This window comes from Medicago sativa, chromosome 1 (genome assembly GCF_051527215.1).
Source record: "Medicago sativa cultivar Bolivia chromosome 1, Bolivia_mono, whole genome shotgun sequence".
NCBI classification, from domain to species: domain Eukaryota; kingdom Viridiplantae; phylum Streptophyta; class Magnoliopsida; order Fabales; family Fabaceae; genus Medicago; species Medicago sativa.
Window position 1 is genome coordinate 18,220,404 of NC_140749.1, and position 27,107 is coordinate 18,247,510.

At 33.7% G+C, this 27,107-nt stretch overlaps 2 protein-coding genes across 6 annotated transcripts; one reads left to right on the plus strand and one right to left on the minus strand.

The window, feature by feature from the left end:
• Positions 1-1,790: 1,790 nt before the first annotated feature.
• Positions 1,791-7,259, minus strand: LOC146953294 (putative peroxygenase 4). 2 transcript variants are annotated; one of them, XM_085708526.1, is made up of 7 exons: positions 7,159-7,259; positions 6,949-7,033; positions 6,724-6,822; positions 6,442-6,527; positions 2,768-2,862; positions 2,552-2,677; positions 1,791-2,145 (listed from the first exon to the last, which is right to left on the minus strand). In XM_085708526.1, the coding sequence occupies exons 2-7, from the start codon at positions 6,989-6,991 to the stop codon at positions 1,995-1,997; spliced, it is 600 nt and encodes a 199-aa protein (XP_085564652.1). In that variant the 5' UTR covers positions 6,992-7,033; positions 7,159-7,259; the 3' UTR covers positions 1,791-1,994. The 2 variants fall into 2 exon arrangements, with proteins under 2 accessions (XP_085564652.1, XP_085564653.1); XM_085708527.1 differs by having other exon boundaries at positions 6,949-7,031; positions 7,156-7,226.
• Positions 7,260-18,417: 11,158 nt separating this feature from the next.
• On the plus strand, positions 18,418-26,272 carry LOC146953295 (HIT-type Zinc finger family protein). Of its 4 annotated transcripts, none has more exons than XM_085708529.1 (7): positions 18,418-18,640; positions 19,576-19,758; positions 20,970-21,415; positions 22,066-22,138; positions 23,177-23,330; positions 24,951-25,001; positions 25,129-26,272. In XM_085708529.1, the coding sequence occupies exons 3-7, from the start codon at positions 21,342-21,344 to the stop codon at positions 25,995-25,997; spliced, it is 1,221 nt and encodes a 406-aa protein (XP_085564655.1). In that variant the 5' UTR covers positions 18,418-18,640; positions 19,576-19,758; positions 20,970-21,341; the 3' UTR covers positions 25,998-26,272. The 4 variants fall into 4 exon arrangements, with proteins under 4 accessions (XP_085564655.1, XP_085564656.1, XP_085564654.1 ...); XM_085708530.1 differs by lacking the exon at positions 19,576-19,758 and having other exon boundaries at positions 20,970-21,090; positions 21,297-21,415; XM_085708528.1 differs by lacking the exon at positions 19,576-19,758.
• Positions 26,273-27,107: the final 835 nt, after the last annotated feature.

The window sequence follows — 27,107 nt, forward strand, 5'->3', positions numbered from 1 at the left end:
TTCAACGCACGGGACACCAACAATGTCCTAAAATATATTGTTATAATTTAATAAAATAAACATAATCGCTTTTTCATTATTAATTATAACACTATCATAGTTAAAAACATGATTATCTTCGAAGTGTTTGAAATGATAAATATTACATATCCCCTAAAAAAAATATTACACATAAAACTCAATGGATTTGTGTAAGCCTTCACTTCTTTTTGTGAAATGTGAAGTACAAACATCAATGCTTAAAATTATGAGTCACTCTAACAAACTTAAACATTGAAACATAAGAGAAAAATCAGCTGAAGTTTTTCAATCCTGTGATCCTTTAGCATCTGCTGTCTTCACATGTTCAAAGGTTTTACCTTGGTTTCTCTATAGTCTTAAATTTGATAGCACAACACAAATGCACGGTTTGTGTAAATTCCACCAATATGGACCACCATTGCATTTGTTTCTCTAGAAATATCATGACACAGATTACAAATTCATTGGAATGTAAAATGTTAACAAACTTTGATTGACCATATGCATGAACTAATGGACACGATTATCTTCGAAATATTTTCATTAACTAATGAGAATTGAGAATATTGAATTACAATTATTTGCATGTATCTCTTTCTTCTCTCAATTTCTCTCTAAATCATTCATTTCTTGAGTAACAAGTAATTGCTGCGCTAACAATAACACCCAACTTCAAATCCACGACCATCCTCTACAAAACAGAACAGCAGCGATTTGGGAACATACAATGACAATTATATACGAACTCACCCATTCGGCTTCAACTCCAAACAGACTAACGTCTGATAACTCCACGTCGAAATTAAATCCTTTTACTTTCACTTTTAACCAACTCCATGTTAACAATTTAATTCCATCCACCACTTTAGATACTTCCACGGATTCATCTTTGAAGATAGACTTGTTCTGTGCTGTCCAAACCGTCCATACACATGCAAACCAAATTGACATGAATCTCATTCTAAAAATTTTACTAACATTCAGCAGTCCTTCAAATTGTTCGAAGTAAGCATATCCTTCGAGAATGAAAGTTGAAGCAATTCCTATCCAATTCAAGATCTTGACCCACAATTTTGCAGCCAGTGGACAGGCAAAATAAAAAGATGGTTTATGTTTTTCGGTTTTCCACAGTCGAACGCACACTAAGCTTGCCTCGAACTAGGCACATTATTTCTTCTGATAAGATTGTCTTTCATTGGCAACCTGTTTTGCATAATTCTCCAGACCAAAACAGAAATTTTCAAAGGATTTATAGGGTTCCAATTTTTTTTTATGAGCCAGTGTTACCAATTTCTAAAGAGTAAGTGATAAAAATTAGTCCGAGATTATATCACTTACTATCAAACAAGTTCTTACAAATTAGAAGAAGGACAAAGTTACCTGCCCTATTCCCAAATTTAAAATTAGAGTTTTTCTTTTTTCGCTTATTCATAAATTTCAATGGGATAAATGTCGGACCCCTGCAATTTTAAAAGACGAATCGGTGATTTACTCGTTAACAAAGATTGACAACAGTGTTCGGATCTCAGCAGCACTCCTACACACTCCTCTACAAGTCAAACTCTGAGATGCATAAACAAACAGTTCCAAATCTATAATTGTTAACCACAAACGTGCTTCTGAGCTTAGCAGAGAGACTCCATATTGGAGCCTAGAGCTTACACAATACACCATTTTATGCAAAAAAGTTAATATATATATATATATATATATATATATTCAGAATTAATCTGCACACAATGATACTTTGTAGAGTCAAAGTAAAAACATGATCAAATTATCTATGTCATAACATAAAATGTAACAAACATCAATTCTTAAGATCCACACTCACAACATACCCATAGGAATATCACAGTGTCTATAACTAAAACTACATTTTATTACTAGATGAATAAAATAACTTGAAGAAACACAAATAGAAATTCAAATAGACACATGAATCCTAATTTCACAATGTGAATAGTCGATATTTATTTATTCTTTTTCTTTTCTGAGTGCTCCTTTTCCATACGTTCAAACAGACTCCCATCATAAACAGCACGGATGGTTTCTTTGTGTAGTAAACCATCCTTATCTTTGCAAAGAACATACAAGATCTTCCATTCTGAGTAGCTAGCAAGCCTGAAAATCAAATTGCAACAATTTAGTATACATCTAGTGTTGTGTATTCACAGATAATAGATACAAAATTCGATAAATATAGTATATATATGGGTGCTTCTAATGGTAAAGTCTTTTTTCCTCGTCTGGATGGGTAAATCCGAACGAGAACCGATTTTAAAAATCATAAGAATGAAACTATGTGGTCTATCATTGGATCATGTGTATATACTAGAAAACATGGAATTTGCAACCAAAAATAAAATAAAGGATGCATATCTAATTATTTCGTTACTTTAGATTATTCCATATCTTCTCTTTTTAAATTGTCATTCATCGTTAAGCGGTGGTAGAAACTTCGTATCAATATATCATGGTAACAAAAAAATTTACATCGTTAAATTTTTTTGTTTATGAAAAAACTTACCATCCTTTGTAATCCTTAGGCTCTCTATTGGCCTTGAGCAGCCCCATCAATTCATCAGAAGTTAAAGCATTTGGGTGTTTTCGTGCATGCTTGCTGAAAATTTCTTCAAATATTGAAGGAACAAACCTAAAATTCACAATCTAACTATGTAAGCAACATATTGAGTATGTATTAACCTTAAAATGACTATAATACACACTAGTTAAAACTATTTACCTTCCTTCGTTATCATAGACACCAGAGTCACTTCCATGTTTTGCTTTCGTTATGTTTTTAATTTCTACTGGTAGAAAGATAGATGGAAACTTTCCCTACACCATCATAAAATATAAGTTACAGTCCAACAGCATAAGCAAATTTTATTATGGAAAAAGTGCATCAAATATTTTCAAGATCATAATAAAAATATACCATCTTATTTTTAAATAACTAGCAAGTGTTAGTTCACTCATATTTTTAATTTCAATAGATATTTAAAATATAGTGTATATGATTAATTTCAACAAAGATAGAAAACTTGGAAACGTATAATCATAATAATTTCAATGAAATAAATTTCAATTTATGCTGAACAAAAAATCTACATAATTTTTTTTTAAACAAGAAAAAAATCTACATAATTATATTAAGGCTTTGTTTGGGAGTTTGGAGGGGAAGGAAAGGAAAGGCTTTGAGGGGTGCAAAATATGAGGAAAAATAGAGAAATCTTTCAAAAATTTTAAAAGAGTAGTTTTTTAGAGAATGATAATTTAATGCATATGATTACTTTATTTTTAATTTTGAAAATATTATAACAACATAGATTAAATTTGAAAAATTCTTATTAACCCTCCTCCAATACAATTTTTTAGTTCCTCCAAATGAGGAGGGTTTTGTATCATGAAGAAAAATTAACCCCCCAAAACCCTCCTCTCCCTTTTTCCTTTATTTCTTCCACTTACTCATTCCTTTTTTCCCAAGCCTTCCCCTCCCTTCCCCTCAAAACTCGCAAACAAAGCCTAAGAGACCAAGTAAAATGATTAATTTTCTCTGGAAATAAAGTATCTAGTTAGTATGAAGAAATAGATAACAACAATTAGTCTAAAGTACAAGACTTGTGATGATAATTTGTTTCTTCCTATTATGATTGTAAGAGATTGCAAATGCAAATAGATAACTACGATTTTTTTTTTTGAAGGTAAACTATATCTCAGGTTGATAAAAATAATTTCCTTCCTTGTCAAAATCATCAAAGTATAAATTTAATCCATATAAACTGAGTTATTTAGAAATATTTTTAAAGTCATTCATTTGATTGATTGTGGAAAAAAAGAAGTTTTACAACAAATCACAAAATCACAATCAATACAAAGATTTTTGTAAAAAAAAAAAAATGATATAAGTTTTGGTTCCTTGAACGGGATACAAAGTTTTTTTACAAAAAAAAAATGATACATACTGAAATCATAAAGAAAGAAAAATGAGAATTTTTTTTTACCTACAATATATATTTTAACTAAATTATTCATCTATTTTTTTTTTTTTTTTTGGAATTTTCAAGTCTTTGTCTTGACCGCAAATTGTTGTCTCAATGATTTTTCCAAATCATGACCTCTTTGTAGGGATGGGAATAGGCTAGGCCGAGCTAGGCTTTGCAAGGCCTAAGCCTGGCCTGCCATATTTTTTTAAAGCCTAAGACTGGCATGCGGCCTGTCATAGGCCTACTTTTTAGGCCTGAGTCTGGCCTTCTCAAAGCCTGATACAGCCTACTAGTCTGTTTAAAAGCCTATATCTTATGAACATCTTTAAATAAGCAATGTGATCTAAGTTTAAATGGACTAGCGAACTAATAGTTCAATTATATTAAACTCTCTTTTGATAATCAACACGAAGTTTTAGGGAATTCGACTATATATTGTATCATATTTCTATTCTACTTTATAATAATACATTTATATATGCAAAAAATTAATGTATACTAATAAAGCTTAAATTATTGAAAAAGTTTACAAATTTATATTTTAATTCAAAGTACAAAATATAATATAATAATAAATAATATTATTCATCTTACTTAAATATGCCGGCCTAATAGGCTTAAAAGGCTTTTTGAGAGGCCTGTGGTCTGGCCTTTTAAGCTAAATAGGCTTTAAAAAAAAACCTAGGCCTTCTCTATTTAAGAAAAAAGTCTGGCCTAGCCTGATCTGTCGTAGGCTAGGCCGTAGGCCCCTGTAGGCCGGCCTGGCCTATTCCCATCCCTACCTCTTTGTCTCCTTTTTGGGGAAATGACCTCTTATCTCATATGGTGTGTTGCACGTTTTGGTTTTATGTGCCTATTGCTTATCAACACTTCAATTATTGCTGTGGAAAGAGGATGACTAATGGATACTAAATTTTTTGTGAACCAGAAAATTGATAAATTTTGAGTTTAATTCCCACTTAAATTTGGTCCCATTAAAAGCATGATATTTTAAATTTTTTAAGAAATAAAAATGAATATGTATCTGGCAACGCATATTCATTTTGGTCAAGGTTATCACATATGGTGGTCGAGCTTGTTGGTTTGTTTGGGCATCAACTAATTTTGCCAAAATGTGTGTTGTTTTTGGCTTGACTTTGTTGTAAACTTTTGCGGGCTTCTATGTCCTCCTTTGGTGTTAATATAATCCATTTTTGTTTGTTAATATATCGTTCCACAAAAGGATTAAATATTTTTTCCCTTCAAAAAAATATTGCAGGCAGCAGGGCCGTCCCTGAGAATTCGGAGGCTCAGCTCAGGGAATGAAAAGAGGCCAGTGATAAAATCAAAACGTATTTTTTTTTTAAAAGAGCAATAGATAATATAAAACGAGTTTAGGCGAATACCTTCAAAAAGAGTCTTCATTCGCACTAAAACGAGACTTCCTACGCATATTTACTGAAGCAAATTCATCAATCAACTCTTCGTATTGTATATTTGGTGAGGTTAGACATGTAAGATTATTAAGAGGTCAATTTGGTGATAATTATCTAGAGTAGATAATGTGGCAACACTAATGCTTCTTGTTCACCACCTCTGTTCTTGTTGCCTTGGATTATGAACAAGAGCTTGAGACTGCAAAGAGAAGTTTTTCAATTGAGAAAAACTATGAACGGACAAGTTATCATAATTGGGGATGAGAGGTTCCGTTGCCTAGAAGTCCTTTTCCAGCCATCTATGATTTGAATGGAAGTTGCTGGAATGGAGGGGGCCTAAAAAGCAATACTCATTTTTTTATTGGAGGATACTATTACTACTGGGTATAAAAAAAATTGAGGTCCATCCTTGAGGGAGGCCCAGCTCGTTTGAGCTGTTTGCACCCCCTCATGGACGGCCCTGGCAGGCAGATGAATCAAATCCTAATGTTTAACTTTTTTTTTTGGTAGAGTCCTAATGGTTAACTTTAAAGTAAGCTAAATTAAATCATATTTCACCTGCTGCAGATCCTCCTATTAAATGGCATGGCTTTTTTTCTCAATTTGCACATGCTTCAGCTTTACTTTGGCATGGCAATTTTTTTTTTCCTTATACCAATTATTATTGCACCAAAAGCATAAAGATAAACCCATCAGGAATCTGATTCCTATTCCACTTCACATTTCCTGTTTTTTATACGTATTCGTTTGTTCAATGGAATCGGACATTAATTTGTTGTACTCTTCCTCCTCAACATGAATCTTTTGTTTAAAAATTTCTTAATAATAATTATCTTAAGGACTAATCTTAAGGCCTAAGAGTTTATTTCTCCTAAAATATAAATGCATTGGCATGAAATTAATCACAAAAACATATGGATATAAATAAGTTCGACTATTTTCCCTCAAAAATAAAAGTTCGACTATTTATTTATCAACCATGTGTTGTATATTTGTAAAAAGGAAGAGAGAAATACCGGGCGAGTTTTCTGGCTAAGACCAAAATTTATGAAAATAGCTGCAAAACTTGACAATATAATTCCACAACCTATTGCTCGAAATCCTGCAATCAAGGGTAACCATGCATGAGATTTATTTTGGTAAATCCATATATCTCTCTACAAAACTACAAGGAAATATAATTCTATTAAAAAACGGTTTAAATGAGAAGAAAACGGTTCAGATGGAATTTTTTATTTTTATGGATGAGAAGTTAATTTTAGCATACAATGAGAAGAATTAAAAAAATAATATATTACCTTGAAATGTTTCCCATGGGTAGACGATGCCATCATGGTTCCTATCGAAGAATGCAACATGTTTTTGTAGAACATTTTGATCATGTTCTATTTGTTTCTCTGCATAATTTATATTTGCAAATTAACATGTGAAAAAAAAAATAACGTATATATCAACAGAAAATGAAGAAATAAATAAATAAATAAATAAAAAGGAAATACAAAAAGGTTAAGATTTTCAGATACCTCCATTGTTGTTTGTGGTAGAAGATGAGGTTGCCATAGCCATAGGTATTTGATGCAGAGAGAGAAAGAAAAGAAATTTTGAATGCTGGGGAATGGAGAGGAAACAAAATAAGAGGGAGAAAATATGAATTGTTATGATTATTATGATATTGATTATATAGAGATGGAAAAGTTAATTATGATAATGATGATTATGATGGTGGTGTGAACCTGGGAATTGGTTTGATATCTGTTGTGTATGATTCCCAATACTTGCGTTTCATTCTTTCCACCAGATTCTTTCTTTATTAGAAAGCATTAATCAGTTTCTCTTAAAGGCATGGGAAAACTAATTTCTTTTTCTTATTTTTTTACTAGCGAAAAGACGGGCACTCGCGTGCCAGTCTTTCCATTCTTTTTATTGCGCTAAAGTTTAAAAACTATTAGCGGTGTTTTCTGTATGAAATTTTGATTTGGATTAAAACTAAAAATATAAATGCTTGTTACTTTAAAGTTATAACAAGTCAAACTAATCATGATTATTTATTTCAATGACGTCCAACAATATAAAAAAATATAATATAAATTCTTTTTTTAATGACACTAACATCGATCTTTATCATAGAAAAAATTGTTTAAGGGTATAATTGGGTTAATGAAAAAGTAAATATTTTTTTGGTGGTGGCCGGGGTTCGAACCCCGGACCTTGCATATTTTATGCATTGTCCATACCAACTGAGTTAAGCTCACGAGGACATGAAAAAGTAAATATACTCATCTTATTTGTTACATTTTTTAAATGATAAAGAAAAAAAATATAGACATATATATTTATATCGTGTTTGTTACATTTAGTTTAATATTTAAATTTATTCTTATCTATTTGTTATATGTGTTATTTGTATTGAAAATTGAGAGTATTTTTAGAAAGGAAAAAGTCAGCCAAAAAGTGTTGAAAGGCGTAGTTTTCTTTATATATAGTGTAGATTTACGTGATTTTCCCCATAACTTGTAATTCTGTATTTATATTGTTTCGTTGTATCGGTTATGTTTTTTTAACCGCAAATAAAGATTGTTACAATTTTTCTAACAAATCAATATTTTTCTTTAAAAAAAAAAAAACACAAAGCAATATTTTGTTTGCCTAGAATTAAGGCAACAAACTTTATCCAAATTGTAAACACAAAAATAGGGTTCATGGTTCACACAAAAATTAGAGAGAACCTAAAAACTCCAATCGTGCATGATTTCTAAACATTAATTCCAACATATCCCAATAAACCAAATAGAATGGCTTGCTCTATACTACTGGTTAATTTTTTTTTTTTAATAATCATAGATAAGTTCTTAGAGGTTTATGCGTAAGGGGTTTGATTTATTTTCTTTGTTGTAGTTGTTGTTAGGCATGTTAATAGTGGTTGTTGTGCATGTAGTTGACTACTCAAAACAAATAACACCATGAAAGAAAGCAATTGAAGAGTGCAGAGCGGATTCATCACTCAAACTCGAAATTACTATCAAACTATTGTTGCGTAAACAATTTGAATCATAATCGCTTATAAACCAGCAAAGTCAAATAATCCATAAAATTAATCGACTTTAATTATTTGTAACATGAAAGAAAAAGAAAAAAAACTTACAGGTTAATTATGAATTCTGATGTAGAGGACTGAGAGAGGTTGAGAAAAACTAAATGCAGGAACGAACTATGAACTGCGAGAACCCTACTTATTAATATTTAATATAGTGCTAACAAATCTTTCTGTAAAATATTTTGCGTCCTAATCTTTTTCTAGAGGATTTAAAATCCAATCTTTAACATTATTTTTTGCTCACGTTTGTTGCTAATCTTTTTTTTAGAGGATTTAAAGTCCAATCGTTAACATTATTTTTTGCTCAAGTTTGTTACTAATCTTTTTTTAGAGGATTTAAAGTCCAATCTTTAACATTATTTTTTGGTCACGTTTGTTACATTTGTTTTAATATTTAAATTTACTCTTATCTATTTGTTACATGTGTTATCAATAGTATATCAATAATCAATCAATCAATCAATAGTATATATATAAAGTAAGGTTTTTATGCCACGTGTCGCTTTCAAGTTTATTCTCAATATTTTTTATTTTCTAAAACAAATATTATATTTGACATAAATATCTCAACAAACTTCATATATTATTTTTTATTTGATCTTATCAATTAGATATTTTATTTAAGTTTTTAATTCATTTTTAATATTTATGTAGCATAAATATCTCAACAAACTACTCATCATATTTTAAAATTTACTAATCATCAATAGTTTATCATTTTTTTTTGTTTAAGAATAAATAGTATATCTTTTTTTTGAAAGATCAATAGTTTATCTATGTTTATGAAAATTAATGGCCAGCAGAAACACAATTTTTTTAATCCTAATCATTTCACTCCTCGACATATTTTTACCATTTTATGTCTTATGTAACGAAAAATCCTATATAGAGAGGAAGGGGGGTTGAAATGTTTTTGCAGCAAAATATTCCTTTTATATATTTGTTTTAAACAAATTAATTTTTTCCCAAAAATTATTTTACTACAATAAATAATCACAAATAGATTCTAATATTTTATAAAATGTAAAAAAAAAAAAAAAACTCTAAATTATTGAATCATTTGTATTCTAATCTGTAACAAACAGGTTCAAAAGGGTGTTTGTTATAACTTAATAAAAACCACTTTGAAGAGCATTATATATGTTTGTTATAGTTGTTTGCAAAAACAATGATCTACAAAAAAATCCAAAAACAATTTCAAATAAAAAGATATGAGTAAATAGGCAATTAACTCCCTGAAATTGTAAGTTTTATCAATTACCCCCCCTGAAATTAACAAAACGTCAATTATCCCCCTGAAATTGCACAACATTAATCAATTTACCCCATCCGTAAAAAATTTCTGTTAGTCAACATGACGTTTTGCAAATACCCCCTGAAGTTTTGCACTTATGTGCAAAATGCCCCCCAAATTTATTACTATTTTATCTTGACTTCTTTTTCCCCAACACTCTTCAACCATTTTATTTGTTAGGGTTTTCTCCTATTTTGTAATATTTATTTTTCACTACTTCCCTCTTAGTATAGTTTTTCTTATGTTTATATTATTTTTTTCATCTCATATGTTTATGTTTATGGTACTTAATTTTTTTTTTCATCTCATATTCTTTATTTTTTTCATCTCCTATTTTAATTGTGTGATATGTTAGTTCTTGAAGAGAGATAAAATCCTTATTGTACTTGCAAAAAAAGTACGGTAAGGAATACTAGGATTCTAGGGTTTAGACTGACGATTAGATGCCTTGAGAATGCTCTCATGAGCAGTATTTATAGCCTGCTATGGGCTTGGGTTTCGGTTGCTTGGTTCCCAAGCAACATGGGTATTTGTGTATTTTAGGCGGTTTCTAGAGGTTTCTAGAAGCTTAGAAGGGCGGTGCCTCAAGGCGAGAGCGCCAAGGTCTCAAGAGCCCTTATTGAGGGCGCCTGAGCCCTTCTGGAGGTCTTAGAGCCTTTCTGGAGGGCTTCTAAGCCTTTAGGAATATTATGACGGTTCACAGCCCCCCAAGCACGAGTCTTGGGACAAGGCGAAGTGATGACAACATGGGACTGGATCTCCTAGAGATCATTAAGTCTTTAGAAAGGTTTTGGTGGTTCACAGCCCCCCAAGCACGAGTCTTGGAACAAGGCGAAGTGGTTTGTCTCGTTGTGACGAGTTTACTTTTTTATGGCGATTCCTCATTAAATTTGCGTCGGTTTTGTTTGCTGAATTCGTTTTTGGAGATTTACAAACGATTTTATTACTTTTGATGCTTCGGCGATTTGCAACAATTTGAATTTTGTCGTGCTTATTTTCTCGTATGCTCCGGTGACTATGTGAGCTCAGATTCTCAACATTTGGCGTGATGTCCTGGCGACTTTTATCGGTTGATCTTCATTTGTTTGGTGTTTGTGACTTTGAATATTTATTCAAGCTTTGTTTGATGCGGTATCCCTTTCTTCCGTGGCTTGATTTTCCACGAATGTTAAGTAATTTCATGATTTTATACGTTGCTTTGATTTAATTCTGCATGTTGGTGCTTCTGGTTGATTGTTGATGGGATGCGGGAGTCGTTTCTTTAAAAGTGAGCGTTTCAGCGACTACGTCTCTTTTGTAGATCCGATTAAATCCTTATCAATCAACTGGTACCTTTCGGCGTCCTAAAATGTTGACATAAGCACTTCGGCGATCGTGTCGAGACGCCTGGCGTTTATTCTTTGTTTTCAAGAGAAACCCTGATGGCGGGCTGTCCGATTTATTAGTTTACACTTCCAACTCTGATGGAAGGCGCTTCCCACTCTGAGGGAAGACTTTTTTGTTTTACACTTCCAACTCTGATGGAAGGCGCTTCCTACTCTGAAGGAAGACTTTGTTTTTTACACTTCCAACTCTGATGGAAGGCGCCTCCTACTCTGAAGGAGGACTTTTGCTTCCCACTCTGAGGGAAGACTTTTTATTTTACACTTCCAACTCTGATGGAAGGCGCCTCCAACTCTGATGGAAGGCGCCTCCTACTCTGAAGGAGGACTTTTGCTTCCCACTCTGAGGGAAGACTTTTTATTTTACACTTCCAACTCTGATGGAAGGCGCCTCCTACTCTGAAGGAGGACTTTGTATTTTACACTTCCAACTCTGATGGAAGGCGCCTCCTACTCTGAAGGAGGACTTTTGCTTCCCACTCTGAGGGAAGACTTTTTATTTTACACTTCCAACTCTGATGGAAGGCGCCTCCTACTCTGAAGGAGGACTTTTGCTTCCCACTCTGAGGGAAGACTTTTTATTCTACACTTCCAACTCTGATGGAAGGCGCCTCCTACTCTGAAGGAGGACTTTTGCTTCCCACTCTGAGGGAAGACTTTTTATTCTACACTTCCAACTCTGATGGAAGGCGCCTCCTACTCTGAAGGAGGATTTGTATTTCACACTTCCAACTCTGATGGAAGGCGCCTCCTACTCTGAAGGAGGACTTTTGCTTCCCACTCTGAGGGAAGACTTTTTATTTTACACTTCCAACTCTGATGGAAGGCGCCTCCTACTCTGAAGGAGGACTTTGTATTTCACACTTCCAACTCTGATGGAAGGCGCCTCCTACTCTGAAGGAGGACTTTTGCTTCCCACTCTGAGGGAAGACTTTTTATTTTACACTTCCAACTCTGATGGAAGGCGCCTCCTACTCTGAAGGAGGACTTTTGCTTCCCACTCTGAGGGAAGACTTTTTATTTTACACTTCCAACTCTGATGGAAGGCGCCTCCTACTCTGAAGGAGGACTTTTGCTTCCCGCTCTGAGGGAAGACTTTTCTCTAAGAAGGCTTTAATCATGCTTCCCACTCTGAGGGAGGGCTTCACTCTGAGAAGGCTTTTATCCTCGTTAAAGACCTGCAAAACAAATCTCAAAGTTTGATAAAGTTTAGGATAACTTAGAGTTTCATATTCCTGTTCTTAATGGCGGGACGATTGCATCCATATGCATTATGTCGTGTTGTTTGGCGAGTACTCTCCTTTCGTTGATCTTGCCTTTGGCGGGCTTGTTAAGCCTTATTTATATGAAATATAACAATTCTTCCATACTTCCAAGAAATCAATATCGTAAATAAAAGAAATCAATATCGTAAATAAAGGAGCCTTTAATCATATGCAATCATACTTTAATAGAACTAACTATTTAACTCGCCCATACTCATATGCAATCATACTTAATGAGAACTAACTATTCTTCTCTTATCAACTCGCCCACAATTCTTACTCCTCTTCCTATTCTTTTTCGCTTTTCTCACTCCACAACTTTCTTACTTAATTATCTTGTGATATTTTTCTTTCTTCTTATTAGATTGGAATTAGTTCTTCAATTCAACTTTTGTCGCTTCTCTTAAATCTAAACTCACTTATTCCCTTCTTAGATTTGAACTAACTCGCCCAATTCATTTTCTTGTTTTTATGTTCATCTTGAAATTGATTAGTTTTGTTACACTATCTTCAATTTCTCCTACAAAGCTGGAAACTAGTTCTTCTACCCAATTTTATTCTTCTAACGTGGGTCAATTTTGTCTACTCTAGCTCTATTTCTCCATTACCTATGTATCTACTAAACAGTTGGTTCAGTTTGCAAAGTAAATGGTGCATAAACGGGGTTCCCAGGAAAGAGAGGTGGGTCCTTGGACCTCTTAAATACCAAGGCTTTCCTTGCCAGAATCCCTCTCATGCGACCTTTTAACAATGCTATACTTTACTTTCTGCCACGGGGTACCTAGAGTAGTTTAAACAATTTTCCTAATGAGAACTTATTTTATAATATAAGACAAAGTTATTATTCTAGTTCTTTTCCTCTCAAATTAGGACTAGCTCGCCTACTTCTTATTAGATAACCAACTCGCCTACTTTTTATTAGATTACTAACTCGCCTACCTCCTTATTAGATTGGAACTAAACGCCCATTCCCGATCGTTACCTGTTGTTGTTGTCGGGGTCGTAACTTTGCCATTGTCTTGCGAACCGATATTTGGTAAAAATGACTTTATATTTCCTCGAAATATATTGGACAATACATTTTCTTCAATTCAAATAGTATATTTTCTCAGAATATATTAGGAGATAAATTTTCTTCAAATCGAATAGTATAAAAAATATAGAACCTGATATTCCTTCGAAAACTACTTCAGGGTGGGAGAATCGCTTTGAGAGTGTATGTCGTCATCTGATGAGGAAAGTGATGTTGATTCGAGACGGCATGTTCAGAAAACAAAGAAAACAAAGCAAAGCTGATGATTTGAGAAGCGGCAAAGCTGATGATTTGAGAAGCGGCAAGCGTAAATATGATGCTAGTGGGTCTTCATTCAGCGACATAGCCGACGTAGTGAAGCTTTCATATTCATTAGTATATTGCATAGTGTACTGATTGATATATGTCGGATGCTTAAGGTGATATTGACGAAACCATTGTCGCTGATTACTTCCGTAGACACGGTTGTGAGATAAATTTTGAGGTTTGGGAACGTTTTACGCGTCAACTGCATCGTGGCGAATCGAAAGATGGCGGGATTGGTTCCTCGCCGAGTCAACTGCTCGTCTAACCTTATCTGAAATTGATGGGGAGAGTCCTACCTCGCCAAAGCAACTGCTCGTCCAACCTTCACCGTTTTTGTTAAAGTCTTCTCTTTGTCCGACCTTGTTTTGTAGAATTCTCCGGACACAGATATACATACGAACAAATATACATACGAGTCATGTTAACCAATTATCAAAACCTTTGCATAAATTACCTTATTGGCTCTTTTCAGTTTTAATATCACGGGCTGGATATGTGATAGGCTAATCGCCACGTATCATGAGCTGGGATACAGTAGAAGAAAAATATGGAAATCAATTTTGAAAAAACATTGTTTCTCTGAAATCTCTTCAGCACCGATTTAAGGAAATAATGTTATTTATTTCAAAAGAATAGCATACAGGGGCCTATTCTCACAACAGTTAATTGTGCATGATTATATATTTAATTAAACCGATGCAAAATTAAATAATAGATGAACTTTTATCATATATGCTGGTGTCTCCGACATGTGAACACGTATACTTATTTTGAAGCTTTTCAAGCATCAATGAACGACAATCATGATAGTGATGCCTTCGTTTGAAACCGACAAAATATGAGCCGAAAACTTATCTGGTCTTTGAGTCTGATTGCTTGCGGCTTTCTTTCTAGTAGCGGCGATGATATGGATTTTCGTGTGTCGACCTTCGAGAGGACCTGAACGTATGAATAACAGTGCACGTGGTTGTTGATGCCTCCGTAGATGACGTTGATACTGTTTCTTGACGACATCACCAAGGGTGGGGTTTGCGGCTGCGACATCAACGTCATGATTACCTCGGCATAATTGAGTAGGTTTTAGGATTTCCAAATCACTGGTTCATGATTGAGAAAACGTGGTCAAGGCTAGTTTTACCTTTCCCCACAGACGGCGCCAACTGTACTTGCAAAAAAAGTACGGTAAGGAATACTAGGATTCTAGGGTTTAGACTGACGATTAGATGCCTTGAGAATGCTCTCATGAGCAGTATTTATAGCCTGCTATGGGCTTGGGTTTCGGTTGCTTGGTTCCCAAGCAACATGGGTATTTGTGTATTTTAGGCGGTTTCTAAAGGTTTCTAGAAGCTTAGAAGGGCGGTGCCTCAAGGCGAGAGCGCCAAGGTCTCAAGAGCCCTTATTGAGGGCGCCTGAGCCCTTCTGGAGGTCTTAGAGCCTTTCTGGAGGGCTTCTAAGCCTTTAGGAATATTATGACGGTTCACTTATACTCCTTAACAAAGATGAAGTCCTTTTTAAGTTAAATTAGAGGGCAGTCATTTAGCAAATAGTACAAACAAAGTCCTCCTTTCCCCTTGTAATTGCGAAGAAAAAAAAAAAGAATCATATGCATGTACTATTATACATCATTAATTCTATTTGATTTAGTAGTTTTGACTTAATTTAATAAAAGAAAGAAGAATAAACTTATACATCAATGAGGAAGTGACTTAGAAATTGCACCAAATAGAGATTCCGAGTGATGTAAAAGAGTGACATGTTTAGAAGAAAATTCCACAACAAAATAATGAATGGTACAAACGACATTGTTTGTTGGTTCACACATGAAATTATAAATGGATTAAAAAAATCATATAGTTAATGATACATATTACATACCATCCTTCGATCACCCAAACTTTACCTACTTAATAGTTATTACAATCATGTGTCCAATTTGAAATGAATTATCATATTCATATTTACCATTTAAAGGTTTAACAACGTGGGAAATTGCATATCAATCCTTTACTTGTTTTCATGTCATATTGCCAAAAGGATCATTTTCTTGTTGATGTACCAATTTGATTACTTCCGTCTAAAAATGTCGTCAAAATTATTCATACTATTTTTTTTTTGTTCATAAGATCCTAACTAATAATCCATTCCATTAATTGAACCCCATGCAAACTTCGTTTTTTCTGTCTGCATGTAATGTATCCATGCCACGCAGAACCATTAATTGCTAACACTTTAAGAAATTAACTAAGATTACCATGGCCACACACACGACACGCAAACATGCACAAACCATAAATCCACTTTTGAAATTTTGAGTTTAGGCTCAATGTGTACATATGTGATGTGAGCTTCCAAAGCATTGATTGATTAATTAACCCATTTTATCCATATTTGTTTACTTCGTGTGCACTATGCTCATCTCTTTCCACTTCTTTACGTAATGGCCACTTTCCATTGGAAGCAATAATTAATGTTTTAATAGATATACACCTATCCAATATCTTCATAGTAAAATTTATAGGTAGGATTACACCAAAAAATAATACTCCCTCCGTTTCAAAATGAGTGTCGCTTTACCCAAAAAAATTTGTTTCAAAATGAATGTCACTTTCAGTTTCCAATGCAATAATAACTTTTTCTTTTCAATTGTATCCTCCAATTAATATTCTGCACACTACTTCCAAAATATTACTTTACTTTCAAAACCAACCAATAGTTAATAAGGATAATTTCGTAAAATAACCATTCTCTTTCTTTTAATCATTGCATTTCTTAATATGTGTGTAAACACCTAAAACGACTCTCATTTTGAAACGGAGGGAGTAATAAAGGTAAGGTAGTCCATGTGAGCAATGACCATAAACTCAATTGGTAAACACATTAAAATATAGATGTAGGGTAGGGGTTGAAGTTTGGACCATGAATTTCTAATTTATTTATTTATATCCCCGGCCCAAACTAACTTTAATTAACCAAACAAGCAAAATTATAAATAAAAGTTGAAAGTTTTACCCTATACCCTTATCAAGGTTACAAAAAACGGACCTGTACCTGGATTGCGGCCGTTACAAATCGGTATCGGCAGCCACCGTGACCGTTTTTGGACCTTTTCACGTTGAGAACAAAAATCACAGCAAAATCGCCGTTACGGCGTTACGGAACGCCGTTGCTGCCGCGAAACGCCGTTACGGACTCCGTTCAGACTTGAAAATTCAGTCAAAACTTTTTTCTCATTTTTCTCTCTATACAAACATTCACTGTGAAATATAAGTTTAGATTCATGATCAGCGTGAAAATCCAAGCAAAATGGTATTTTAGTTTGTGAGATTTGGTGAAGAATTGAGATTTTAATTTTTGAAGTGATAATGATGTTGTTGTTGGTGTTTTACGTGAACTAGAGGAAGAAGAAGGAGTTGACCTCCTTCCTTCCTTGTTGACTGCGGGCCCCTCACCTTCCATATGCAGCTTGTTATTACACCCCCTCTGTTTTAATTCTGCACCCTTGTTTTTTTTAACTCTTTGATTTAGATCTTGTGGCTGTGATGAGCCCTTTAGTGATTAAGTTTGGACCCTTTGATGTATCAAGTGGTCCAGATTTAATCCAGCTGAGCCGATTCTGTTTTTATTTATTTCTTCACCATTTTTATTATTTTTTACACCATTTTTGGCACTTTAATGCCTCTTTTTTATTCATAAAAATTTATGATGTGAACTAAATGTAGTTAATTGATCATGAACTTTGTTTAAAGATATGCTATGAGTAGTTATTTATTAGTTAATTTTTTTTCAATCTGTCAAACATTCTATCTTTACTAAATGTAATCTATTTTTATTATTATATTTACTTTAAACATGTTATAATTATGGAAAAAGTATTAATCTAAGTTATTATACAGTATATGATAATATAAATAGTTTTAATACGTTTTGTGAAACGTTTTGATTAATTTACACCGCGAAGACCGTTATTTGTATCGCAGCGTCCGTTACAGCCGAAATCGCGACAACCTTAACGCGACCGTGATCGCGACCGCGACCGTTTTTTAAAACCTTGACCCTTATACCTTCATCGCTATAAAACATAAAAAAATTCAATTAGAGGTTTAGATAAATTTTCAGAAATCTTTTTCCTAAGTATTCAGTTCTACAATTTTGGTTATCGAAAAACTTAACTCAAGTTTTCTAGAAACTTATTCACTTCCACAATGCGCATCAAAAATATTTTGTAGGGTTGAAGTCAAATGATAAAAGAAGTAAAATTGAATTTGTTTTATATAGTTTTAAAAGATGAATGTATATGTGTAAGGGTAGAAGATAAAATTTATAATAGAAATTAAAGAATATCTTTATAATGGGGGTTTCGGCTCTTTTTTGTATATAAAAAAGAATAATAGATTACCATATTATTTATCATTTATCACACACACCGATTTGTACATCATTATCATAATTGTAAAATAGAATATAATAACTTGCGAGTGATGCATATAATATTAATTAAAAAGTAAAATTGGAAAAAATTGATATTAAATGGAGCGTTCATTTTGTTTTGTTGCAAATTTGACATTCTTTGCAAGACAAAGGGAGAACTACAAAACATATAGTAACTTGTTCAAACGACATGAAAGACAATTAAGGAAAACAATATGTATGTTTGTTGGAATATTTTAGAATGAAGGTAAGAGGTGTATTAAAAAAGTCACCATTGAAGCACCACCAAAGAACTGCAAGCGACTCTCCCTCTCTTAGTCTCTGTTTTACTTTCCTTTGCTTCTCCCTGACTCCCTCTCTCAACTCTCAGACTGCCTCCATTTTCATTCCTTCTCCTCTCCACTCTCCTCCAGGTTTGTTCTATTTTGTTAATGATGCTTGTTATTTGTTATTTGTTAATGGGTGAATCAGTTGATTATTCAAATTCCAAACCCCAATTTAGAATTGTTGATAATCCCCAATTTTGATTTCTCAAACCCTAATTCAGAATAATTTGTACAATGCTTTGAGATTGAATTTCATTGATGCTGATTAATTTTAATTTATATCATATATCATTCTAAAATGACGATTTGTTTAATACAATTCAAAATAATGTTTTTAGGTAAAAAAATGAAAACTTTTTTAAAGTTGGTATGTTAAATTTGTGCTTTTGTTATCAAACTTCATCACAAAAATGAAAAACATTTGTAATGTCCTGTGTGTAGTGTACTCTTAAATTATGCTTTTAATTATGTAGAATCTGTTGGAAAAAAAAAAAAAAAACAAGACTAAATGTGATAATGCAGCGTAAAGTAGATGCTTGTCCGTGGCATCATCATCTTATATTGTTAACTGCGTTAATAATGGAGAAGAGAAATAGCAACCCCCTCTCCTCTAGTCATTGTTTTATCTCAACAACGTATACTGCTATGCTACAAAACCCTCTCCAATTGTTTGTCTTGTATTGTATATCAAGGGCCTCCAAGCACCTCCTATTTGTATTCCATGTGTTTAATGAAAGTGCTGAGAGTGGATCATTTTATCAATGATGTATTTTGAGTAAGGGACTTATGCCTTACATTTGACTTGTGACCACATGGTTGGATTGGTCAAGTTAAAAACCACCTATAGTTGATATATGCGAACACCACCTATGAATGAGAAATATCTCAACTCACTGGTGTTGATCTTAAAAATGAGATATGAGGGGGGGGTGCAAACACAAGAATAGGAGGTGTGAATAGTATCCTCCATTATTATAATTTATATATAGGCCCAAATCAAAGTGCATTGTGTCACTGTGAAGAAGCGAATATTGAAGAAGACGCTTCTTCCATCTCGTATCTTCTCGCGCTCACAATGTTTTTTCTCTTTACTTCAATTTCGTGGAAAACAAAAGCACCTATATCATATCTCATCTTGTTGATTGCACCAACGAAAGATAACTAAGAACTCGGGCTTTAATTTTCTTTTTTCCACTTCGATTACGGTTAGTATTGCTTTCACATTTTCTACTCTTTAATGTGCATATAAGCTGTTTGTTAAATGTTTTGTGTGAAATCTATTGTCCTTTTAAAAACTGGGCCAGTAGAAATTTTGTTCTTTTCTTATGTTTTGATTGAATTTGAAGTTGGAATCATACATGGAACAATTGATGAATTTTAGGCAATATCCTTCATATAATTGTTATGAATTTCAATGATAATATTTTAGTTCGTTAAGAGCTAGAAAGTAGAAGGTTTTAAGCCATTCATTGATTATTTGAGCACAAACTATGAAGCACGGACACTCCTAGGATAAGGTGTGTTCCAGTGTCGGACATGCGTCGGTGTCCAACACCGACATCCATGATTACGTTGAATTATGTCATTTTCTCAAATTATTATCGGTGCCTGTGTCTGTGTCTGTGTCCATGCTTCATAGAGCACAAAAACTTGTAAAATAGGCCTATGTATAAATACTTACTAGAGACTCCGTTGTTAGAGCAGTAGCTTGGTCCGTATCATTACCCAAATGTTTGAGTGAAAACACATTATTTTAGATTAGTAATAAGAGTTCCAATTAATTAGTGCGGTGGAACGACCCTTGTTATATTATATCACGAGACAGAGCTTGAGCTTGGAAAAATGACCTACGTTGTTGAAGTTGAGTCCAGCCATATGGCGTCAGATGTGTGATCAAGCTTAGCTGGGCTAGTTTCTTTCTGCAACATTATGCCACTTTATGATAACCTTAACATCGCACTGAAGCATCAATGTTAGAATACTAGATGACCTTATCTCTTAATATCAGGAAATATTGAAATTTTAGTAGTGCTTATAGTGGATCCTCAATTTTTGTAATGTTTTCCCAAATAATATGACATACATCAGCGTAACATTTTTGTAGTGGAGATGCTACCTTGTGACTAGGATATCACCAATTGAGCTTTGAAATCAGCCTTTTGCAAATGTAATGTAAGGCTGCTTATAAGAGAAAAGAGATCCACAATAGGGCTAGCCCTTTTCTAGACCCTGCAATGGCAGGGGATTTATAGCACCACCAAGTTGCCCTTTTTTTTTGTGTGTGACTGTATGTGGAAATAAAGTGCAATGTGTTTAACTTCTAGTTGATTTATTTCATGCAGATTATTTCTGAGATTTTCGTGGATTGAACATTTTAAGATAATTTGACCAAGTGATTTGTGATTTTTTTTAATAGGAAATTAATAAAAATATTGAGAAGCCTTACCCAACAGAAGCTACGTGATTGACTTGATTACTTTGAGAAATCACATACCACTCCTATGCTTCAGGCTCCCGCGAGTAGAAAGTAGCATGAGGTAGTTGATAGCTGATTGTGTTGTGATTTTCCTTGGAGAATGATTGCTGATTGCAGACTCTGATTAGTGATCACAACTTAGTGTCAATTTGAAGTGGCTTGAGTATTATTTGAATATACCAAAATATCAAATACTTGCATTTGCTATCTGGACCCAACACCTTGGACTGGAACTGAAATACTGATTTTTCAAGGATAAAATTGCAGTTGGTAATCAAAGGAAAGTAATTTGTTGGCTCCGGTGTTTGAATAATGGCAGATACTATTGTTACATCCGACCAATCTTCTACTTCCTCACTGAACCCTGCCCAAATAATCTGTCATGTGTATGTTACTCTGGAACTTATCATAGTTTTTTTAACATATTAGATATTTTATACTGAGATCATGAATAAATAATGTCTGCCTGCTTTTGTTTTTTATTCATTTAATTATTTTTCTAAATCTCATCTTATGTAAGAGAAATATAATTCTGTTTCTTTTAGCTATTTTTATAATTGAACTTTATTAGGACTGATGAGCTGATATTTACTCATTTTTTCGATAGTTTCACTTTCAGCTGTTAAGCACTTATGCTTGATAGTTGAGTCATGCAGCAAGTCATGTGATGTGTAGATGAAATAAATTTACTTTTACTAATGGTTAAAAGGAATTCTGATTACTTATTGAGGTAATCTGTGAGACTTGCCAAGAGATGGATAGTTATTTTCTAGAATAACTTTTGAAACTTAAAAGCATTGTTTGCTTTATCACTGAATGTGTATGCAAAATAGTTTGGATTTCACTTCCTTGAAAATCATACGGTACTAAGACCATAGACCCTAGTTTTGGAAAACTGATTTGGTTTGAGTTCTATGTCGTGTTAGCCTTTGCAATGAAAATTAATCATTTCATTTAGATATTTTTCTAATATTCATTTCTCAGTAGAAGTACTGATCAAACTACTCTCTTTTATACTTTTTTCATACAAAAACAGATGTCAGAAGCATTTCTCCCAATACACATGTCCTCGATGCAATTCACGATACTGCTCCCTCCCATGTTATAAAGTAAGTAAAGCTACCTCGAAGTAGATATGAGCTGGTTATGTTTAATTTGTGTTGTAAATCTGTGTGTGTGACAAGATCAATGGTCCAAAATCTGTTGTATTAAGGTCAATGGTCCAATTATGTGATGGCAACTCTTTTATTTTGCAATGTTATTCTTTAATTTGATGTATATGATTTTGTAAAATTGTTAATGTGATCATCAATTTGATTGCTGAAAGTGTAAAGGGTTAAATCATTTGGTCCTTGAAATTGATGAAATTCCTAATCCAACTGTGGAATTAAAAACCCTTGATCACATTAGCCCCTTCAATCCATGTCGGGACTAATGCGGTCAAGGATCTTTGATTTCAGGGATATTTTTTAACTTCATTTTGATGATATTGTTTTTATAACCTTTTTTAAATCTTGGATCGGTTAATTGGATAATACTATCCTTTAACACTAGCCTTATTATTATTATTATTTTTTTCTTCAAATCTCTTTTGAATTTTTACTTTATTGATCATTCTTCAATGATATCTTGAGCCGTGAATTTGTATTTCTTCACTAAACTCGTAAGAGATACTCAAGGAGAAGAACAAAGATTGAAAGAGAGCCAAATGCTATGTTCTTTGAACATGGTGTAAAGTTCTAAGTCAAGTTCTGGATGTTGTAATATCTACCTGTGCGGTAAGGGAAATATGTCAACATGTGATCTGCTTCAATATATCTAGAAACATAGTCAAGTTTCAATGATCTATATTATTGAGTCTTTTCTCTGCTTTAAAAGATTTCATAAAACTTCCTAAAAAAAAAAGATTTCATAAAACTTCTGATCGTATCCTCAAAATTCTCTAATGAAAATTGTCAATCATTACATTTCTCTCATGAGGAATATATCATCAAAGGAAGAAAAATTAGGAGACCAAAACCAAAGTTTATCTTGTGGACTTGAAACTATATTAGCAATTCACTCCTTTCTGTAGATACTCTAATTTTAAATATTGTTCCTTGCTTGTTATGAACTTCTTTTGATCCCTTTTATTGTAATTTTTACAGTCTCATAGTCTTCGTTGTACTGAATCCTTCATGAAAGAAAATGTAGTTCAAGAGCTCCAGCAAATGCAACCTAATGAACAAACCAAACAAAAAATGTTGGACATACTGAAGAGATTTCATTCAGAAGAGGAAATGGATAGCATGGATGAGGATTGTAAGTCATCTGTATTTTTTGCTTTGCTTTCAGAAATTCAGATATTTCAGAGTTGTTTCACTGCACTCTTTCTGTTTGATATTTATCTTTGCATGTGAGTTTATTTGGTTTTGTATTTTTTTTCTTTCTCAAGGATATATTTTTAGTTATAATAATGACATTCAATTCAACAACTTCCTAGCTTTTCCCTCAAAAACATACAACTTCCTAGCTCCACCCAAAATGTGGAGTTCGTTATTCAATGTGTTGGGCTCTATTAAAACCTGAATTTCAGTGAAATATTTGACTAAACCTCCAAATCGGCCCCTGAACTTGAAGGATTATGCCCCTGTACATCCTGAGAGATGTTACTGTCATTCAAATTAATCCAGGCAAGATTGCTTAAGAATAGAACGTCGTGGGCCAAATATGTAAATCCAATAATAACTTTTAATGTGGCAACATGAGAATAGAACATTGTGGGCCAATAATAACTTATAGCTCTGCAAATCTCACCCAAATATGTAAATCCAGGAACACCCCATCTCCAAAGAAGCATGAAATATCAAAATTCACAATGAAAATGTGGTATCATGCCCATGCGTCATCTGCTTCACAACATCCTTATTAAGTTATTATTAATGAAGTTTTGGAAAATTAGTGTTAGAGAAATTGATTGCAACTGAATTTCATTTTTATTTGCTTGTTGAACTTAACAATGCATGAACAACGGTATTAACTGTCACTCTGTCAGTTATAAAACTCTAAGAACTGAAGTTAGCAGTGCTCTGCTCACTGTTCAGAGTATTTCATGTACTCCTATCATACACGGAACATGCATCATTAGAAGCACTTGGCCGATAATTATGATAATGACGCCTATTTTCCTGTGTGTTATCCCCATAAGATGGGTAGGGTTTTCCAGAGAGGACTGACTGGCTGAGATACAGAGAGAAACTGGAGAGAGAAGATCAATTGAGGTTTTTTATGCGTGTTATCCCGCTGCTCATCCGACCCTTTCATAGATTCCCTTTTATTATTTTCAATAATAGGTTGGCGAAAATCTGGAATATCCCCTAATGAATAAGATGGGTTACCCTCCTCTCTCAGCTTTGTATTGTCGTCCCACTGTCCCAGTATACCTGTTGAGGTTGCCATGTCATGTGAGAACCCTCGTGCCATTCTAATAGTCAGACTCATTAAAGATCTAATGTAGTAAATGTCAAGTGGCGGATTCCGCAAAAAAGTGTTGCACCTCCAATATAAAAGGAGTTGCCATCAGTTTGCTTTTTATTTTATTCTGTCAATGAAAAACATCTGTTTGCTTTTGCTATTTGTTACGGGACCACTAAATGTTTGTGACTTTGTAAACAAGTTAATTTTTTAGAAGATGGTCTTTCATAGTTGCTGAATGATGTAAAGTCAATGAAGCATTTAGTTTAGTGGATTTTAGAATAATTACAGCCTAGCATTGTTGATCATTTAACGAATGTAATTTTGTAAACAAATTATCACATCATAAGTGAACTCTTATTGTTTTGTGTTTGATTATGTTGGAAGAGTTTTTGAGGTCATAATTTTTAATTCTCTAATTATACCAATAAAGAAGGGTACTAAATTTCTATCTAATTGTTTTCCCAGCTTTTGAAGATTCAGCTTTGTCCGAGGAGACGATGGAAAAAATAATGTCAGGTATGTTCCTATTGAATACATATCCTTTATTGCGTGTATCTTCTAACTGCTCTACCCCCGCACCACCAGTAAAACAGATTTTTATCTATGGTTGGGTGAGGCTGATTTTATTTTCATTTCACTACAGGACAAGAAATCAGTTTCGATGATTTATCTCTTGAAGAGAAGAAACGATTTCACAGAGCTATTGCTACTGGCGAATTGAGCAAGATGATCACACCATGGGATCCATGGTGGTCAAAGCATTCTGCCAAAAAAATCCGTCTCAGTAAGGAAGGAACTCAACTTGTTCAACCTCTTTCAAAGCAGGAACCGGTAGATGAAATTGGAAGTAACGAACCAAGTGAAATTCCTCTCGGCCCTGAAGTTCCGCTACCTCCTCTGAGTAAGCTTAGTTCCAAGGAACCGTCACCCCTTTTAACTGTTCACCTAGTTGATATATTATACTCCTACTGCTTCACTCTTCGCCTCTACAATGGTGATTGGAGGTCAGATCCGATAGGGTCAGCCATGGTTGTGTTGAGTGTGTCCTCAGTGTTGGGTCACGGTGGGCAGCCAGAGACTGTACTGGAAGCCCTCACTCATTGCTTGGAGCAGGTATGCTCTCCAGCTTACAAACACATGGGGGGGCTGCAGTTCGGTTTAGGTGTTATTGATGATGTTATCAGTCTACTTTCATTGGGAAGTCCTGCTATGGTGTGTGCCCTTTGCGACTTGCGTCGGTTGATTCAAGAAGGAGACAAGGAGGCCAAATCAGAAAAGCCAAGAAAGTTGAAGAAGAATGAGATTAGAAGTAGTATTAAGCAGGCAGAAAGGAAGATATATTTCATCATGTGTTGGGTTCATGACCAGCCAGAGGAAGTTTGGTCCTCTTTAGCAGCCATTGTAACGGGACAAAAGACATCAGCCATGGAATTTCAGGGTAGCAATAAGGCTGAAAAATTGAACAATAAAGCAGAATCAAGAGGCAAATGTTTGATTGAGGAGATTGAATGATTTACACATATTGTTGTCCCCTTACCTTTTAACCACATTTATTTATCTTTACAGAGTATGGTTACTTGAAATGGTTGTTCTGAACGCAGATGTGTAGAATACTTTTAGATATAGAAATTTGCATGTTCAATAGGGGTTACGTATGAAACTTCTTTCACGGATGAATTATGTACATTCAATCATCGAACATAATCATTCACTAGTCATAGTCATAGACATTTATTGGTGTTACAATTTGACTCCACGATTATTTATTTATTTTTATTTGTGACGAAGTGGTAAACATCATTTGAACTCAACACCGCAAGGTTTTGGATTTGAACCTGGACAAAGGTTTGTCCAACCTAACAATTTCAGAATTGTCAATTGAACTAGTCTTTACGAGCACTCCATAATTACTCTTATTAAACGATTTTATTTTTTTAATCAAATGAGCATTGAACCGTTGATTACAATCTCATGGTTAAATTTTAATTTATCAGTTTACACTAATCATACACAAATAATGTTCTCTTTGTCCAGAAACAAGTCATTGGTTTTTCTATTTCATACTGAATAAGAAAAATATATATAATTGAATGGAAGAATGATACTTTAACTAAATTATCCTTATCGTGTATTGTAATCGTTGTCACCACAAATACATAGCCAAATATATCAAGAGTAAGAAAGTAGTATTGCCTTGAAAATCAAAAGTTGCATTTATTTTGGGACAATTTTTTATTACAAATGAATCATTCATTTTGAGACGGAGGAAGTAATCATTTGTCAGACTCGTGGATTGCTATTGTCGGCAATCCAACTCTATATACCGGGAAGGGGGTGTTCGCAGAACGGTTTAGATCAGTTATGAGACAAAAAAGATCAGATCAAAAAATTTAAATGGCCACACGTTCTGTTCGGTTTGAATGCAAAAAAGCTTGATCCCATCCGAATAGTTGTTATAAAATCACATCCAATAAATTTTAATTTTGTGCGGTTTTTAGTTATTTAAATTGGTTAAAGTTTTTATTTTAGATTGGTTTAGATGTAAACACATCTACCAAGATGCACCGTAATCACTATTTGATGCTCTCACTTATGTGAGTTATTTGATTAGAAAAGAGCAAT